Source organism: Misgurnus anguillicaudatus, chromosome 18 (assembly GCF_027580225.2).
Source record: "Misgurnus anguillicaudatus chromosome 18, ASM2758022v2, whole genome shotgun sequence".
Taxonomy (NCBI): Eukaryota; Metazoa; Chordata; class Actinopteri; order Cypriniformes; family Cobitidae; genus Misgurnus; species Misgurnus anguillicaudatus.
In genome coordinates this window covers 38,033,022-38,052,146 of record NC_073354.2, presented here as the reverse complement: position 1 = coordinate 38,052,146, position 19,125 = coordinate 38,033,022, and the positions used below count along the sequence as shown (strand labels likewise).

Genomic DNA, 19,125 nt, shown 5'->3' with positions numbered 1-19,125 from the left:
TATGTACAAGTTTGTGCATGTATTAGAAATGTGATTGTAGAAAATGTCTGTTTCACTATTCCTATGTCTGGCTTTCTAGGTTCGTTCTCATCCCCAATACTTGGATTTGTGCCAGCGTACCACCGCTGCATCCTGCTGTCCCAGCTGGACACTTGGGAACTACATAGCGGTTCTCACTAACAAGTCCTCTTGCCAAAAGATCACAGAGCGAGATGTTTCCCATACCCTAAAGATTCTGCGGTCCTGTGCCAAGTATTACCAAAATGGCACCCTTGGACCTGAGTGCTGGGATATGAACACACGCAAGAAGGACCTCAAGTGTGGCAACGTTCCTCGGAAATGTACAAAGTACAATGCTGTGTATCAGATTTTTCACTTTTTGGTGGACAAAGACTTCCTAAATCCAAAGGCCTCAGACAACCTTTCACCTAACCTCAAATACAGCATGTTATTCTCCCCGACTGAGAAAGGGGAAACGATGATGAACATTTACTTGGACAACTTTGAGAATTCAAACTCTTCAGATGGGATCACAACTATAACAGGAATTGAATTTGGCATCAAACACAGCTTGTTTCAGGACTACCTACTTACAGATACCATGTATCCCGCCATAGCTATTTTGATAGTGTTAGTGGTCATGTGTGTCTACACAAGATCAATGTTTATCACGCTTATGACCATGTTTGCCATCATCAGTTCGCTAATTGTCTCCTACTTTCTGTACCGTGTGGTCTTCAGCTTTGACTTTTTTCCCTTTATGAATCTTACGGCGCTCATTATACTGGTGGGAATTGGTGCCGACGATGCATTCGTGCTCTGTGACGTCTGGAACTACACGAAGTTGGACAAGCCCAATTCTGAACTCTCTGAAACGGTTAGCATCACACTGCAGCATGCTGCACTCTCAATGTTTGTCACCAGCTTCACCACAGCTGCTGCCTTCTATGCCAACTACGTGAGCAACATTACTGCCATTCGCTGCTTTGGCATTTACGCCGGCACCGCTATCTTGGTTAACTACATATTGATGGTCACCTGGCTGCCTGCTGTGGTAGTCCTACATGAACGATACCTGGTCAACGCATTTACATGCTCAAGATCACAACACAACCAGACAAATGGAACAGTGAGGTTTTGGACAAGCCTGTGCCAAATGGTCAACAAGTCTCTTTTTGCCATTTCTGAGGCCTCAAGGATTTTTTTTGAAAAAGTATTGCCTTGGGTCGTGATTAAGTTGCGCTACTTATGGCTCTTGTGGTTTGTGGCCATGACATTGGGAGGTGCTTATGTTGTTTGCGTGAACCCCAAGATGAAACTGCCCTCTCTGGAACTGTCAGAATTTCAGGTATTTCGCTCCTCCCATCCTTTCGAACGCTACGATGCAGAGTACAAAAAACTCTTCATGTTCGAACGAGTCAACCACGGGGAAGACCTTCACATGCCGATCACCATCATTTGGGGAGTTACTCCAATCGACAGTGGGGATCCCCTCAACCCCAAAAACAAGGGTAAACTAACGCTCGACACAACCTTCAACATTGCAAGTCCTGCAAGTCAGGTATGGATTCTCAATTTTTGCCAAAAGCTTAGGAACCAAAGTTTTGTGTTTCAGTCCGAGGAGCAAGATTTTACTAGCTGCTTCATGGAGACTTTTAAGCAGTGGATGGAGAACCAGGACTGTGAAGACGCACCAGTTTATCCTTGTTGTAGTCAATCTACGTTCCCTTACAGACAAGACGTCTTTGAATTGTGCATCAAAAGAGCCATTATGGAGCTTGACAGAAGCACCATTTACCACCTTGACAGCAAGACACCAGGGCCACGCTTTGACATCAATGACACCATTCGAGCAATTGTGCTCGAGTTTCAAAGTACCTACCATTTCACTCTGGCATATGAGAAAATGCATCGATTCTATAGGGAAGTGGATTCTTGGATTCAGGAAGAGCTAAAGGAGGCACCTGAGGGACTTAGCTACGGATGGTTTGTAAGCAACCTGGAATTCTATGACCTACAGGACAGCCTATCAGATGGCACCCTAATTGCTATGGCACTCTCTGTGGTAGTGGCCTTCAGTGTTATGCTTCTGACCACTTGGAATATCGTCATCAGCCTCTATGCCATTATCTCAATTGCAGGAACCATATTTGTCACAGTTGGATCGCTGGTGCTCCTGGGTTGGGAACTGAATGTGCTTGAATCGGTGACTATCTCCGTTGCCGTGGGGCTCTCAGTGGACTTTGCTGTCCATTATGGTGTAGCGTACCGCCTTGCTCCGCAACCAGACAGGGAAGGGAAGGTGATATTCTCCTTGAGCAGAATGGGCTCTGCTATAGCTATGGCGGCACTCACGACCTTCGTTGCAGGTGCAATGATGATGCCATCTACTGTTCTGGCCTACACTCAGCTTGGCACCTTTCTGATGCTCATCATGTGTATTAGTTGGGCTTTTGCAACTTTTCTCTTTCAATGCATGTGTCGCTGCTTGGGACCACAGGGTACCTGTGGACAGATTCCTTTACCAAAGAAACTCCAGTGTTACGCTTTCGCAGAGCGCACGGCTGAAACTCCATCTAATCAGAGCTACGCGAGCAAGTACCCGATGGATAAGGCGAGAGGAGAGGTCAGGCACGAACACTATGAACTTGAGCCCTTGGCGCTAAATGTCCGAAATAAGGAAAAGGTCTCCGATGAGGACCAGCAGGCATGCACCCAGTTGCACAATGGGATCGTTTCTCATCCCGCTACCTTGTGCACACCTGACCCTCCGTTGCAAAGCAACACTGAATCAAGAAAACCAATTCCTGACCTTGAGAATGGATTACCAGCAACAGAACTTGCGCATCTTCAACAGTACGCTTATGGTGTAAGGTGCACCTGTGAAAACTCTGTGCCTCAGTATATAAGAGAGAGACAAAGGACTCAATATCATCCCTGCAGCCAGTCTGGTGAAACCTCATGCCATGCTAAACAGTTTGCCTCAATGACAAATCATTTACCTGTGGGGCACAATGCTCGGTCCACCGCAGATGCAACGCACGCACCTGCTGGGTGTTATGTTAACTGTGGCCACATCCATCATTGCACGCAGAACCAAACAACAAAGCCAGCCACACACAGATGTTTGTCTGGTGGTTACAGCACACATGCAGTGCACCTTTTGCATCAGGGACCGCTGTCTGATACGGCACAAGACGAGTCTTATATCAGTGCGTGTGGTCCCAATTTTTCTCTAACAGAAGGCCTAAACTTTCGAGATCAAAGTCAAGGTCCAGATGTTCAGTGCTGTGCATCACCTGACACGACTACAGTCTGTGCAGTTAACCATGATACACGGAACCAAGTGCAAAATTCCCAGATCCCTCAAAACATGACATGGGACCATATAAAGACAAAAGTAAATGGCACTTGTGTTGTGGTAAAGGACAGTAGCGACCCTAATGAACCGATTCCAGTTATACCAGAAGAAAGTGCCAAAAGCATTCAGTGTAACAAAGACGATAATGAAAGGGTAGAGCCCGCCTCTCCCAAAAAACACAGTTGTTTTAAAAAGACTGTAAAATCAAAGTGCAATTCTGTAGAGTTTCACAAGTCAAAAGCCAGCATGCCTACTATTGCCATGAATTCAAAGGCCTCATCAGAGAGTTTATGCTAATATTTAAATCAGTTCACTTTAATGAAATATAAGAGCTGTATTGATACTGTATTGATTTCTAAATCTTATGTTTATTGACCAACCATTTATTACTAGTCACTTATATTTGGAAAATATGTTTATATAAAAGAGACTGACCTGCTGGCTGGTGTTGTGTGATGTCTGTGCATTTAAGATGTTTTTTACATTTTGGCCAAAGGCCTGCGATTTTTCATAAGAAACAGAAAAAACGTAAGAGTTTATTTTGCTGGACATTTCATTTATGTGTGTGTTTGTGTGTCTGTATGTCTTGTGTATGTATTTGAGTCATGCACTTTTCATTGTTAATGCTGATTTAAGTGTTTTGCCTATAAAGTTTTACATAATTTTACAAGTAAACCCCAGAACATTGATGGTAAATGTTTAGGCTCATGGTACCATGTGCTGTCTTAAAGATCAAGTGTCTGTCTACTTTCCTTGCTGGTTCAAAAGACAAAATGCAGTGAGTGAACATTTACATGAACCTCTGGAACTACCCAGAATCTCATTTTGATTGTACACATCTGGTATTTTGTTTGCAAATGTGTGAATATTATCTACATTTGTGCTTTGATCCAGCAGAGGTCACCATTGATATGCTTCTCTCAGACGTGCCCTTATTACACAGTCATTATTAAACACAGGCCATATCAGTGGGGACTCTTCTTAGAACAGTTTTATTCTCATCTATACTTTGCACTACAGTTTAAAGTCCCTGTGAACAGGAAGTTGCTTACGACTTCCGTGCAGTGACATTTTCCATATGAAACTTAATATCACATGAGAAAAATATCAGGCGTGGCTTGTGCTTTCTACTGTGAATTGATTGGATATTGAAAAGTAGTAATTTCATTCAGAATTGAAACTTACAGCAGACTGACAGGTGGAAGGGGCGGGATTAATGGATGTTCCTGCCCAAGTCGTCTACGTGACGTCATCATAAAAGAATCGCCACAAGAGGGCGGAAGTACATTTTCAGATTTTGATTAAAGTTTATGAGGGCACATGAATTTTTATAAGAATAATGATCATTGTTCATAATAAATACTACAATATTCTATTAAAAAAATAAGAAGTGTCAGTTTTGATTTCATGGGGACTTTAATTGTATAAAAGGTTAAAAAATGTAGTTACATAATCCATCTTTAGAAATAATCAAATATATTTATTTATTTTATCTTGAGTCAGCCCAAAAATTATTTGGATAATTTTAATAAATAAACAATAAATATAAAAAAATCTCCCTAGGATTATACTATAAAATAAACAACTGAACACAAAATAAACCAAACTTTACAGTAACTTCACAAACTACACTGTATAACAAAATTCTGTAAAAATTACAGTATTTCTGGGAGCAGTTTGCCAGTAACTTACTGTAGATTTAAATTAGTTATTTATTGGCAACAGTTTGCTCAAAGGTAAATGAACATTAAAAAAATATTTACATTCTGTAAAGACAAAGACTTGTTAATGTTTAATGTTCATTTTTCTTTGAACAAACCTGATTAAAAAATCTACAGTAAGTTACTGGCAAACTGCATCATAACAACAGCAAATGTTTTACAGTGTAACTATAATCAAACTGCAGTCTCTGCATTAACATTTGTATTTTCAGGCTTAAATTCAACAGTCTCCTTTTTGGCTCCTTTTGCTTGTGTTTGTTTCACTTTAGCATCTTTTCTGATTTTATGTACAAGCTGCTCATAAAACCACTCAAAGTCCTGGCTGTCATCGGGCCACATAAGATATGTCCTGTTCCCAATGTAAGATCTTACTTGTTCATACTTGAGTAACTTGTAACGGGGTATGTTCCCCACCACCAAAACCAGCAGAACGTCCTTCAGCTCCACTAACATCCTGCACTGTGCCATTGTGAAGGTCTCTAAACACCAGCCATCCTTCAGGAAACGTTCAGACACCACAAAGAGTGTTTTTCGACTACTCTCAATAGCGTTTCTGATGTTGGTCAGATGATCTTCACCAGGCATGAAGTCTCGCTCTTCAAAGCAGCAGTGGAGAAGATTCTGATCTGAGAACTGTGAATCCAACTTCTTCAACAAGGCTTTCTCCACCCACTTCATATCACTGGAACTGAAGCAGAGATAAACATCATACAAGTACTCGTCAGCTTGAGGATCCTCTCGCTTCCCATCCAGAAATTTGGCAGTAAGTCTTTTGTAAAGCTTAAAGATGTAACCACGGCGACGGACATAAATGATGATGCTGATGGTGAGTAACGTGATCAATGTGGCAGAGAAAATAAAAAGCCCAATCCTCAGTTTTTCAACATTCTTCTCTTCCTCCTCATCTTCACATTGTATGCTTGATTTCAAAACGGGAACCATGTGCTGATCTTCAGGACTGGCACACGTCACATCTACAACAGGGTGTACAAGGATCGTGCTAGATTGATTGAGCCACGTTTGAAAATCTTTCAGGTTGCAATCGCAGTGAAACTGATTTTGCAGCAGATTGAGATGAGTGAGAGAGCTAAAGAGATGTGGATCTACTGAATAAATTGAATTATATTCCAGATTAAGTATTTGTAGAGTTTCAGGGAATATACCATTAGGGAGATACTTCAAAGAGTTAAAGGATAAATCTAAAAGGATCAAAGAGGTTAAGCCTTTGAAGACGTCTTTAGGAAGTGACTGCAACAAGTTTGTGCTTAGGGAGAGATTTTGTAACTGATGAAGATTATTAAACACATCTAAACATTTGCCTTGTGACCAGAGAACCTCCATACCTGCATTACTAAGATCAAGGATTTGTAGTTTGGATGACCCTGTTGGACTCTTGTTATAACAATCCAGTAAACTATTAGAACTGAGAATGATTTCAACCATTTCTGGAAATTCCTGTAGTATCGTGTATAATGCTGACATGGAAGTTAATCTGTTAAAATCCAGATCAAGGGTTGTGAGATTTTTACCAATCTTTGGTAATCCATACAGTGATGTGATTCTGTTTTGACCCAAGTAGAGCTGCTCCAGATTTGGTAGAGTTGCAAACTTATGAACAGAGTCTAAGACATTTCCTGTTAAATTTAGATTTAATAGATTTGCAAGCCCTTGAAATGGTTGATATCCAAGCATCCTTATAAAGTTATAAGACAAATCGAGCACCTGAAGTTTATGTAGATTCATGAAGGTATTTGAATCGATAGCACTCAGAGAGTTGTTGGACAGGTTCAGCTTTAGTAAATTTGTCATACCCAAAAATGCATTGTTTTCAATTTTGTTGATCTGATTTTGCGCTAATGTAATCTGTTCTAGATCAGACAAATCACCGAACAATGAATTCGACAGAGCAAAGATACTTGATTTAGACAGATCCAAATTCTTTATACCACTTTCCCGAAGTCCCTTAAAGGTGAATTTATCTGGATCTCTTGAATTATTGTAACCAGAAGATCTACCGATTCTACTGTCACTGAGGATAAGATGATGGATTTTGGTACCGGTGATGGCATCAATGAAACGCTTTGCCATGTTAACTTCAAATCCATTTTGAGAAAGATCCAATTTGTTTATGGACATGTTCTTAAATGGGTTTCCACATTTGACCCATCCTGACCAGTACTGATTCATGCCGTTAAGTCTCATAAACGACAGATTTAAAAGTGTGAAATTTTTACCCTGAAAGTTCAGCAGGTCTTCCTCACAGATACTTTTCACGCTTGTGTGCGAAAGATCCAGTGTGTGAAAGCTTCTCATGTTTATGAAGAACGGCGCTGGTCGGATTCTCCCGATGTTGTTGTTATTCCGTAAGATGAGGATCTCGAGAGACACCAGAGGTTTGAGGAAATCACCAGACAGAATGGAGTCATCTAAACTACAACCTATCAGACTGAGATTTTTCAGATTCATTAATCCAATTAAAGCTCCTGTCTCCATTTTCAGCATGTGGTTGTAATCTAACTCCAGTGATGATAGATTGGAGAGTCTTCTGAATGTATTGTTTCTGATCACAAGTCCTGGTGTTTGATGTTGTATCCTGAGGATCTGCAGACCTTCAAGATGAGAAAAGGATGTTTCATTGAGTTCGGTTATATTGTTGTTACTCGGATCCATGTAACATGAATATGTGGGCAGCTCTGGGATTTGTCGAAGACCTCGATCTGTGCAGTAAACCTTAGAGCCATCAATGAAACACACAGAAGTGAAGTTTACAATCTGAATGCTGATGTATAATATGAGGAATGATGTGTATCTTGATGTCATTCTGAGAGCTCTGTAAAAACAGTGAACACATGAACAGAAATGTTTGTAAGTAAAATGATATATCATTGCAGATCTGCAGACTACATTTAATCCACACTGCCGAAAATAAAGCTGTCACCAGGACACTTTCAAAGGGTCCTAATATGTAGCTTTGTGGTACTTATATTCACCCTTTAGGTACAAAGGTGTATTATTTAAAAGTGCGCCACACATTTTTTTAAAGAGATTAGTTGTAGTAGTTATAGGGGTGGTTTCCCAGACAGGGATTAGCTTAAGCCAGGACTTCGTTTAATAAGGAAATATAACTAGTTTTATTTATGTATAGGGCTAGTCTAATCCTTGTCTGGGAAACCACCCCTTAGTATCTGTATAGTGTAAACTTGCTAAACTACCACCATCAATTTAAGCAAAGTTTTTTAGCTGATTTCTAATATATCAGCTTTAAAGGTTGCTAGCTTTCATTTTCTAAAAGAGCATTCTGAGAAATAACTAATTTTAAACCCCACAGGTTACAAAAGTCAAGCGTTTGTAAAGACGTGCCCATACCCTTGAATAGCACACTAAAATTTTAGTGGACATTATCTAGTGCACTTATTTAATCCCATAATGAACTGCAATAATGAGTGTACAACCCATATACTGTGTACATTTAACAAGGAAGTACGGCAAGAATCAGCAGTGAAGCAACACAGACAGAGAAAGTTATTTTAAAAAATTAACTTGATCAACTTTTTCAACACAGCTACCACATCCGTGTACTACAGTGGAGTGGATAGAAGACGTCAGCAGATGGCCAAATATAAAGTGGCCAGAAACATATGTATATTAGTATATTATATTATATGCAACCAGATGTTTTGATGCGGGGAAACCGTTTTGATAAAATTTCTGAGTTGCTAACACGTTACCACTGGGGAATCCCTGCTGAAAAAAACAGCATACCAGCAAGACCAGCATATGTTGTGTTTTGGTGCTGATTTGCTACTGAACACCAGCTAAACCAGCATCAAACCAGCATCAGCAGCACCAGCATTAGCACCAGCTAAACCAGCACCAAACCAGCATCCCACGCTGGTCATACCAGCATATGTTGTGTTTTGGTGCTGGTATGCTGGTGACCACCAGCATAGACCAGCATAATTCCCATGCTGGTTTGATGCTGTTTTTTTCAGCAGGGATAACACCACTTCTGTTGCCAAACTGCGTACGCAGGCTATTTGATCACGTGGGCTGTAAAAGGGCCTAAATAGTGCCTTATATTGGCCGTCTGCCATTTTGTAGTGGTGTCTAAAACCATAGACATTATATGTAGACGCCTTATAGACTGACCCTGCCTACTGACTGACCCTGCCTATTGAAGCTGACGTATCAGCGTGGCCACCATCTTGGATGAGTCCCACCTGCATTTATTTCTACTGAGGAAGGTGTATCCCCAATAATCATAACGATAATCCCATGCGATCTGGAATCAATACTGTGGCAGTTATTGCACCATAAGCTGCCCAAAATACGGGCATAGTTGCTCCCTCTCAGTTGACTCTGGTGCTAGTGGAGAGTGGGGAGACCCAACCAATATGGCGGCGATGCTGGATAACATTCCAGCACGTTATGAGGCGTCTATATAATGTCTGTCCAAAACCTCCCTTAGGAAAATATTTATTTTTTTGTGGTAAAAGTGTAGTAACCATGGTTTTTTTGGTGTATTGATTATATTAGCAAAACAATATTTACAACAGTAACCATGGTGTAACTAAGTTATGTTTTTTTTAAAACCATGGTTATTAGTAAAACCATGTTCATTTTCGTAAGGGCTGAGTGAACAAGTTTTACATTTTTCTACTTTTTACCCACAATGCACACTTACTATTTCCCATGATACAACGTGAGAGCAGGAATCAGCTGACACTAAACACCACAAATTTATGGTTATACATGGTCAACAGTTGTTTTCTACTTTTTAAAAAAATAAACCGATTTAAAAAATGTGACAGTAACTTTTACTTTGAATATAATAAATATTTTTATTAAATATAACAAATACACATAATAGTAAATAAACATGACAAGCAGTTTTTTTCTTTATTATCAACTAATACCGTATGATAAATGTGACAAACGGTAAGAAAATTCCCAGAAAGCAGACGAATATGGGCCGGATCCGCTCCGGATCTGTGCCAAAGTCAACAGCTCTGGCGCTGCTGATCCGGTGTAGCAGCCGATCCTGTTCCCCTCGGAATGCCTGTTCCCCTTGTCGCTTTTTGTACACCCAGCTGTTTTTTCTGAATATTTATTTTATAGTTTTACTTGTTGTAAGCTGTATTAGGTTGTAGAAACTCTGTAAATATGCTATACCATAGCCTACAAAAAATTTAAATAAATAAAAAACACGCAGATATTTAGGTACCTGCGCCTGCGCTGTCGCAGAAACGCTTTATCGACTGGAAGGGGGAACACAAATTCCGAGGGGAACAGGATCGGCTGCTACACCGGGCCAGAGTCGTCTGCTGTCTGGGTAAACTTTACGGTTTACAGCACAATCCATACAGCCAGACGCGTGTTTATCTCCGTGCGACAAAAACGTTAATCTCACTATTTACCTCAGTGTCCGAAATCAGTCCCATATCATTTTTGTACACTTTGTAGTGGACTCAAATGTCATTCAATAGGGAATAGTAAACGAGAGAACGGTGCGGACACAGAAAATATTTCATCATTAGTTACGTTATGTAAACTTGTTTTGCTCAGACTTTTTAAGTTTCGAGGAAATGAAGACTACAACATAAATTAAATATTCAAAACATACTACCTTGAAACGACGTAACCGATGAACGTAATGAATAAATAAAACACTGAATTATCATTTCATATATTTAATATACAAAAGCTTAAGTCTAATAATAATAAAATCACGCGATAGTTGAGTGTCTTACCGGTTTAGTTCCTAACTTTCGAATCCATAAAGTTTTTCTGTGAAGATTAAGTTTTACGGTTCGGATCCGTATAGAAACTCTCCAGTCTTCATTTCTGTGTGTTTTGTGAAGTAGGAAACAGTGATTGTTGCTCAAATCCTCCTGTGTTCCGGTAAGATTTCCTCATCACTCGACTTCCACTCTGGAAAACGTGCATTTCTTGAGTCAATATAAAGTGCCGTTTGCTCTCCTCATCAGAATCACTCAGTCATCATGAATATATTCCAAGATAATGAAATTCTGGGGTTTTATTATAAATGGCCAAACATTTACACACATTTCCCCATTTTATACCATTTTCTTTGATTGGATGTATGCGATTTTGGCATGTCCCAGACTCAGCTAACTTTAGTGAGTGTAAAAGGTGAATAAATGACATAAAATTCAAAAACTTTTAGATTTTTCTTATTGTCCTCAACAAGTTATTTTTATAATTTATATTCAATTTTCATAATAATGCATTTTGCACGTGTCCCTGAAATTGCTGTCCACCCTGTCATTTTAGGGTAAACGCCCCTTTAAGAAACCAACTGATGTAGTCAATGTCATCCGGTCCCACATTTGGTCTTTCTTTTTTTGCAGTCTCGGAGGCACATTATAGTGATATAAACGAGTGAGTAAATGATGAGAGAACTTTCATTATTTGGCCAAACTATCCCTTTAATTTGTCCCTTTTTGACCGAAATGTGGCGTGGATGTGTTTAACCCCAAACAGGTGATGTCAAGCATTTAATAAAATGTGACCCTGTAAAACACACCTAAAGTCAGGTTTTGTGATTAACTGTTTTAAATCCTCTTACATAATGTAAGAACAATCTGTGAAATATGATATCTTTAATATTGACTGAGTAAGATCATGTCAAAGAATAAAATCAATGTGAAATCAAACTTTGATGCTCATAATCTCATCATTATGAGACTTTAATCTGGATTTCATTGAGAGGGTCACATATAATTAATTTTTTGTATACAGAACAAACACACAAGATGAAATTTGCAAGAGCTGATAACGTATGTAAGAGTAAACAGGGATTGTGTGTGCTAAGTTAATTTAATTCAGACTTTGATACTGCTATGTGCATTTATGTTTCAGTTCTTTTTAACATTGGGTTATGAAGAATGAATAGTTTTGTTTTGTATCTCAGGTAATTTACAATTGAAATAAGTGTTGTGAAATCTATCAATAAGCCTCATTCATGAAGCATACAGAATTACTCATTTGAAATAAACTTGCATTGAGTTTTCTTTTGCTTGTGTCAATATTAGCTTTGCAATACAAATAAAACCATGTGTTTCGACATTGACTGATGTTCAGTACACTATGTTTCAAAAACATGAACTGTTTGTTCTTTACAGTTCAAATGTCAAAATCAGAAACCATCAGCCTACAGTGTTGTCAAAGAGGAAATATTCATTTCAACATTGGCTTCCTGCTTTAAGACATTAGGAAGTATCATGAAATTACAAATACAACTTCAGTAAGTTTATGTGATCCATACACTGATTCATTGACCTTGTGGTACATGTGCAAAAAAAAAAAATGTATGTTGTAAACCTAAGAGAGGCACATTTGCTAATGACAGACCAAAGAGTCTTGGTAAAGAAAAATATTTTATATTCCACATGAAATCTCTGACAGACTTTACACCATAATCAAACTGCAGTGTCACCATGACCAGTTGTCGCTTCAGGCTTTAATTCAGTTTCTGTGGTGTCATCCTTTGTTTGTGTTTCTTTAATCTTTGTGTCTTTTCTGATTTTATGTACAAGCTGCTCATAAAACCACTCCAAATCTTGGCTATCACTGGGCCACACAAGATATTGCTTGTTCTCAATGTAAGATCTTACTGGTTTGTATTTGAGTAACCTGTACTGGGGTATGTTCCCCACCACTAAAACCAGCAGACTGTCTTTTAACTCGGCTTGCGCTTTATTCTGTGCCATTGTGAAGGTCTCTAAACACCAGCCATCATTCAGGAAACATTCAGACACCACACAAAGTGTTTTTCGACTATTCTGAATAGCGTCTCTCATGTTGTTCAGATGATCTTCTCCAGGCATGAAGTCTCGCTCTTCAAAGCAACAGTGGAGGAGATTCTGATCTGAGAACTGTGAGTCCAACTTCTTCAACAAGGCTTTCTCCACCCACTTCATATCACTGGAACTGAAGCAGAGGTAAACATCATACAAGTACTCGTCAGCTTGAGGATCCTCTCGCTTCCCATCCACAACTTTGGCAGTAAGTCTTTTGTAAAGCTTGAAGATGTAACCACGGCGACGGACATAAATGATGATGCTGATGGTGAGTAACGTGATCAATGTGGCAGAGAAAATAAAAAGTCCAATCCTCAGTTTTTCAACCTTCTTCTCTTCCTCCTCATCCTCACATTGTATACTTGATCTCAAAACAGGAACCATGTGCTGATCTTCAGGACTGGCACACGTCACATCTTCAACAGGGTGTACAAGGATCGTGCTAGATTGATTGAGCCACGTTTGAAAATCTTTCAGGTTGCAATCGCAGCGAAACTGATTTTGTTTCAGACTGAGATGAGTGAGGGAGCTAAAGAGATGTGGATCTAACGAATAAATTGAATTATATTCCAGATTAAGTATTTGTAGAGTTTCTGGGAATATACCATTAGGGAGATACTTCAAAGAGTTAAAGGACAAATCTAAAAAGATCAACGATGTTAAGCCTTTGAAGACATCTTTAGGAAGTGACTGCAGATAGTTCGATGTTAGAGAGAGTTGTTGTAACTGATGAAGATCATTAAAAACATCTAAACATTTGCCTTGTGACCAGATCATCTCTATATATGATATCCCGAGGTTAAGAAGTAGAAGTTTGTCTGAAACTACTGTTGGTCTTTTATCATGACAACTTCCAAACAGGTTCCCTTCAAGATAGAGCGTGTTAATATTAGGAAATTTCTGAAATATAATGTACAGATCTGACAAGGCAGTTAATTTGTTATATTCCAGATCAAGGGTTTCAAGATTTTTAGCAATGTTTGGTAATCCATACAATGATTTGATTCTGTTCTCACCCAAGAAGATCTTTTCTAGGTTTGGTAGGGTTGCAAACTGATTCAATGATTCAAGATGATTTCCTTTTAAGTTTAAGTAAAGTAAATTTCGGAGTCCTTGAAATGATTGATTTCCAATCACCCATATATTGTTATAAGATAAATCAAGCACCTGAAGTTTATGTAGATTCATGAAGGTTTTTGAATCGATAGCACCTAGAAGGTTCTTGGACAGGTTCAGCTTTAGTAAATTTGTCATACCCAAAAATGCATCATTTTCGATTTTGTTGATCTCATTGTCCGCTAATGTAATCTGTTCTAGATCTGACAAAGCACCGAACAATGAATACGACAGAGAAAAAATTTTTGATCCGGAAAGATCGAAAATCTTAACACCACTTTCATTGAGACCCCTGAAGGTAAATCTGTCTGGATCTTTTAAATTTCTATGACCAAAAGAACTACCCATACCTCCACTCTTACTGAGGATAAGATGATGGATTTTGGTACCGGTGATGGCATCAAAAAAACGCTTTGCCATGTTAACTTCAAATCCATTTTGAGAAAGATCCAATTTGTTTATGGACATGTTCTTAAATGGGTTTCCACATTTGTCCCATCCTGGCCAGTACTGATTCATGTCGAGTAGTTTTATAGACGACAGATTTAAAAGTGTGAAACGTTTACCCTGAAAGTTCAGCAGATCTTCCTCACAGATACTCTTCACGGTTGTGAACGAGATATCCAGCATGTGAAATCTTCTCATGTTTATGAAGAACGGCGCTGGTCGGATTCTCCCGATGTTGTTGTTATTACGTAAGACGAGCATCTCGAGAGACACCAGAGGTTTGAGGAAATCACCAGACAGAATGGAGTCATCTAAACTACAACGTGTCAGACTGAGAGATTTCAGATTCATTAATCCATTCAAAGCTCCTGTCTCCATTTTCAGCATGAGGTTATAATCTAAATCCAGTAATATTAGATTGGGTAGACTTCTGAATGTATTGTTCCTGATCACAAGTCCTGGTGCTTGATGTTGTATCGTGAGGATCTGCAGACCTTCAAGATGAGAAAAGGATGTTTCGTTGAGTTCGGTTATTTTGTTATTACTGAGATCCACATACGCTACATGTGTTGGCAGATCTGGCACCTGGTGAAGACCTTGATCTATGCAATAAGCACTATTGCCATAAACCGAACACACAGATGTGCATTTGATGACCTGAATGTTGATACAGAAGCCAAGCAAGATGTGAATGAATGTAAAGCCCATTCTTAAAGAGCACTGTGGAGAAAAAGTTTGTTTCAAGTTAAAATCCATTTTATACTCCCACAATAAACCATTAAACTACAGAACAGAGACTCTCATGTAAACTCTTGGTTGCTTAACAAGGTTCAGTTTAGATAAAAACATATTTAATGCACAATTAGAAAAGAGACTGTAGTGTAAAACACATTATTTTAATATTCATACATAGGCTACAGTAACTTAACATGAGATATTTATTACAAAGTTAATGCTTAATAATAATAATAACATCCGAGTGATAGTTTAGCGTCTTACCTGTTCAGTCATTAATCCATACAGTTAGTCTAGTGGTTAAGATGAAGTCTTTTGATCTGTTTGTTTTCATGTCAATAATGCGGACTTTCCTCAGTTTCTCTCATCTGTGTTCCACAACATTGTGAAGTGGGAAATCACTTCTTACTCAATATGAGTCGAGTTCCGGTGACGCTTCCTCACGTTTAAACATGAAGACATCAACTCTCGTGTCTAATAATAATAAATATAAAAGTTCAGAACGGTTTACAGTAACACGTGACCATAATCATAGTAGTACATTTACACGATCTTTAGCATTATAGAATTTGACACGACTTATAATACAGTTTAGCTGTACATCAGTAAATGTGTTCCCTGAGGTTCTATCCCAATATCTTTGCGTTGTAACATAATGCTGTAAGCTTCGTGTTAAAATAATCGGCATAAATGGTGCTATTGTAATAATAAATATATAATAAATTATATTAAGTTCAAGGGTTAAAGCCTCTATTGTCATATGTTTATTAATTTCCACACCAATACAGGAAAAAAACAATAACAATAATAATTTTAAATATATATAAATTGCCAAAAATATATGTGCTGAAATATGATATTTTCCACCAATACATTTTTGGCAATTTAAAAAAAATAAAATAAAACATTTTTAAGCATTCACGTCATCATTTTTGTATGTTACAAATCTGTAAACATAACAGGTTTGAAAAGGTTCAAATGAAATATATTTCAACTGTAAAATTATACTTATAATTTTATATTTTACACATACTTTTACTTTATACATACCTATACTTTATATATTTTATACTTGTACTATATATTATACTTATACTTTATACTTTAAACTTATGCTTTATATACTTTATAATTATACTTTATTTTATACTTTATATATTTTAAACTTTATATATTTTATACTTATAGTTTATATATTTTATGCTTATACTTTATATATTTTATGAAAACTTTTTTATATATTGGCCAGCTAAAATATTTTTTTTTTGCTGAATAGGTTGTTAATTAGATGTATGTGTTGCCATTGAAAATACTTTTTGAAATATATATTAACATGGTTAAAACTAAATATATTTTAAATAAAAAAATATTCTTAACTAAGGTTTACTTTCTAAAAAATGTATTTAGCCTATATTTAAAACATATTTTAGCCAGAGAATTTTTTTTTTTTACCGTATCGGAAAATAATAACGACAATGCGAGTGGTTGACAATACATTTTATCAATATTTTATCATTGTTGTTTCTAATTAAATGACTTAGAACTACACTTTTATTACACTATTAATTCAACATGAATAAATAATTGAACAAAAATGGTGCGAAGTCAAGTGTTTTGAAGGTTTAAAGGACTTATGCACTGAGATTTACAGTAAGATCTAAGCTAGTTATTTTCATAATTTATGTGATGTAATTTAGTAAATGCCCACGAGATGGCGGCATCCACTAACTCATCAGTGGTGCGTTTCACGAACAACGACACAACTCTCTGCTAAACCACCACCACCATAGTCCAATGGATAGTTGGAGAAACTAACTTGTCACGACTGTGTCCCGTAAGCATTGTAACTTTGTCGCACATTTGTCTTTCATGTTGGTTCAACAACTGATGTCACGTGGTAGGTGGAGTAGGCTACTAATTAAAGTATTAGGTATAGTTAAACTGTTAACTTAAGAGTTAGACAGACATGATCGAAAGACTAATGTAATGTTTGTGTTACAGGGTGACGGTGATGATGTGCAGTAAGATGTACCGCAGCATAATAATGAAAATTTCCATCTGCAGAGAGATGATCAGAAGGACATCAGGATCATTTTGGGAAATTTGAGCAGAGGTGTTCAAGCCTGCTCCTGGTAAGCTACCGTCTGGCAGATTTTAGCTCCAACCCCAATAAAACAGCTAATTAAAGTGCTCACCCTTACGACATTTAACAATGGTTTTACTACAGTTAATACCAAATGAACATGGTTCATGTAGTAAAACAATGGTAACCACAAAATTACCATGGTTTTGACAAAACCATAGTTAAACCATGGGTAGTGTAGTAAAACTATGGTTTTGCTGATAGTAATCAATACACCAAAAAAACATGGTTACTACACTTTTACCACAATAAAACCATGGTTACTTTTCGTAAGGGCAGGGTTACTTGTATCAGTAAGATTTCAGTAAAAAATCAGGTTTTAAAGAACTGATTTTGTTTTATGTCCCATATCTTCTGGTATCAATCTCAGACATATTTCCTCATTAGTTTCCAGGGTAGTTAAAAGGAAACCTACTTGAAAAAGTAAAGCTGTTGTAGTTCTCATATGGGTATTAAAGGAATAGTCTACTCATTTTCAATTTTAAAATATGTTATTACCTTAACTAAGAATTGTTGAATCATCCCTCTATCATCTGTGTGCGTGCACGTAAGCGCTGGAGCGCGCTGCGACGCTTCGATAGCATTTAGCTTAGCCCCATTCATTCAATGGTACCATTTAGAGATAAAGTTAGAAGTGACCAAACACATCAACGTTTTTCCTATTTAAGACGAGTAGTTATACGAGCGGGTTTGGTGGTACAAAATAAAACGTAGCGCTTTTCTAAGCGGATTTAAAAGAGGAACTATATTTTATGGCGTAATAGCACTTTTGGGAGTACTTTGACTTGGCACAGTAACACCCTCCCTCTCCCATTATGAGAGTGAGAAGGGGAGCGGACTTTTCAGGCGAGTCGAGGTACTCCCAAAAGTGCTGTTGCGCCATAGAGTGTAGTTCCTTTTTGGAATCCGCTTTGGAGGGGCGCTGCGTTTTGTTTTGTACCACCAAACTTGCTCGTATTGAGTAGGAGAAACGTTGATGTGTTTGGTCACTTCTAACTTTGTCTCTAAATGGTACCGTTGGGTGAATGGGGCTGGGCTGGATGCTGTCGAGGCGTCGCAGCGCGCTCCGGCGCTTGCGTGCACACACACAGATGATAGAGGGATGTATCAACAGTTCTTACGGCGCATTCACACGGGGCGTCTGCGTTAACGCTTCCCATTCACTTTTAATGAGTGACGTCATGCGTTGCCGAACTGAATTGTGGATCCGTCGGCGCCGCGTCAGTGCCGTTACTCGCGGCAGAAGTTGAACATTTCTCAACTTTTCAAGCGGCAACGCGTGCGTCAGCCAATCAGATCGCCTTATGCAAATAACCTAGGCAGAGCCAGCCAATTACGTTTATGGAAGAACGGAGCATGTGTAGCGGCCACTGTGATTGGCTGTTGGCCACGCTTCAGACAAGCCTTCCGTTAACCGTTAACGCTGACGCCCCGTGTGAATGCGCCGTTAGTTAAGGTAATAACATATTTTAATATTGAAAATGAGTAGACTATTCCTTTAAAACAAATCTTTCTAAAGACAAAAAAGTGTGCATTATCTCAAAAAAGCTATTTATTTCCAGTAACAATCTAAATTTGGTGAGACTAAACAGAAATCACTGAATTATTATAAGATTTATGAGAGATTCACACTACATGATTTAACCATATGAAGACTTTTGAAAGAAAATGTTAGGAAAAGGCAACAATATAAAATAACCAAAAAGTTACGTGACTATATCAGAAAATTTTGTGAGAATAGCAGCATGCCACTGCTAAGAAGCAAACATGTGATGAAAT

At 38.1% G+C, this 19,125-nt stretch overlaps 2 protein-coding genes and 1 long non-coding RNA gene across 4 annotated transcripts in view; 2 read left to right on the top strand and 1 right to left on the bottom strand.

Annotated features, from left to right (window-relative positions):
- The window catches only part of disp1 (dispatched homolog 1 (Drosophila)), a 52,833-nt gene extending 48,504 nt beyond the window's left edge, over positions 1-4,329 (top strand). For both annotated transcript variants that reach the window (XM_055186785.2, XM_055186784.2), the window contains exon 8: positions 80-4,329. In XM_055186785.2, coding sequence (XP_055042760.2) covers positions 80-3,658 — 3,579 coding nt within the window. In that variant the 3' untranslated portion in view covers positions 3,659-4,329. The remainder of the gene's footprint in view (positions 1-79) is intronic.
- A 489-nt stretch (positions 4,330-4,818) lies between these two features.
- Positions 4,819-15,822, bottom strand: LOC129429835 (uncharacterized). Its single transcript, XM_073855408.1, has 4 exons — positions 15,468-15,822; positions 12,531-15,188; positions 9,303-9,364; positions 4,819-7,912 (listed from the first exon to the last, which is right to left on the bottom strand). The coding sequence occupies exons 1-4, from the start codon at positions 15,477-15,479 to the stop codon at positions 5,257-5,259; spliced, it is 5,388 nt and encodes a 1,795-aa protein (XP_073711509.1). The 5' UTR covers positions 15,480-15,822; the 3' UTR covers positions 4,819-5,256.
- A 724-nt stretch (positions 15,823-16,546) lies between these two features.
- LOC141350632 (uncharacterized) overlaps positions 16,547-19,125 on the top strand; it is a 36,051-nt gene continuing 33,472 nt past the window's right edge. The window contains exons 1-2 of the long non-coding RNA XR_012358768.1: positions 16,547-17,100; positions 17,205-17,335. This is a non-coding gene — a long non-coding RNA (uncharacterized lncRNA). The remainder of the gene's footprint in view (positions 17,101-17,204; positions 17,336-19,125) is intronic.

Coding starts and splice junctions, on each gene's coding strand:
- LOC129429835 (XM_073855408.1), bottom strand. Junction 9,365..12,530: donor CTGGTCATGGTGACACTGCA/GTTTGATTATGG, acceptor TATTGATTCCAG/ATCGCATGGGATTATCGTTA. Junction 7,913..9,302: donor CTCAGTAGAAATAAATGCAG/GTGGGACTCATC, acceptor CTGTTTTTACAG/AGCTCTCAGAATGACATCAA.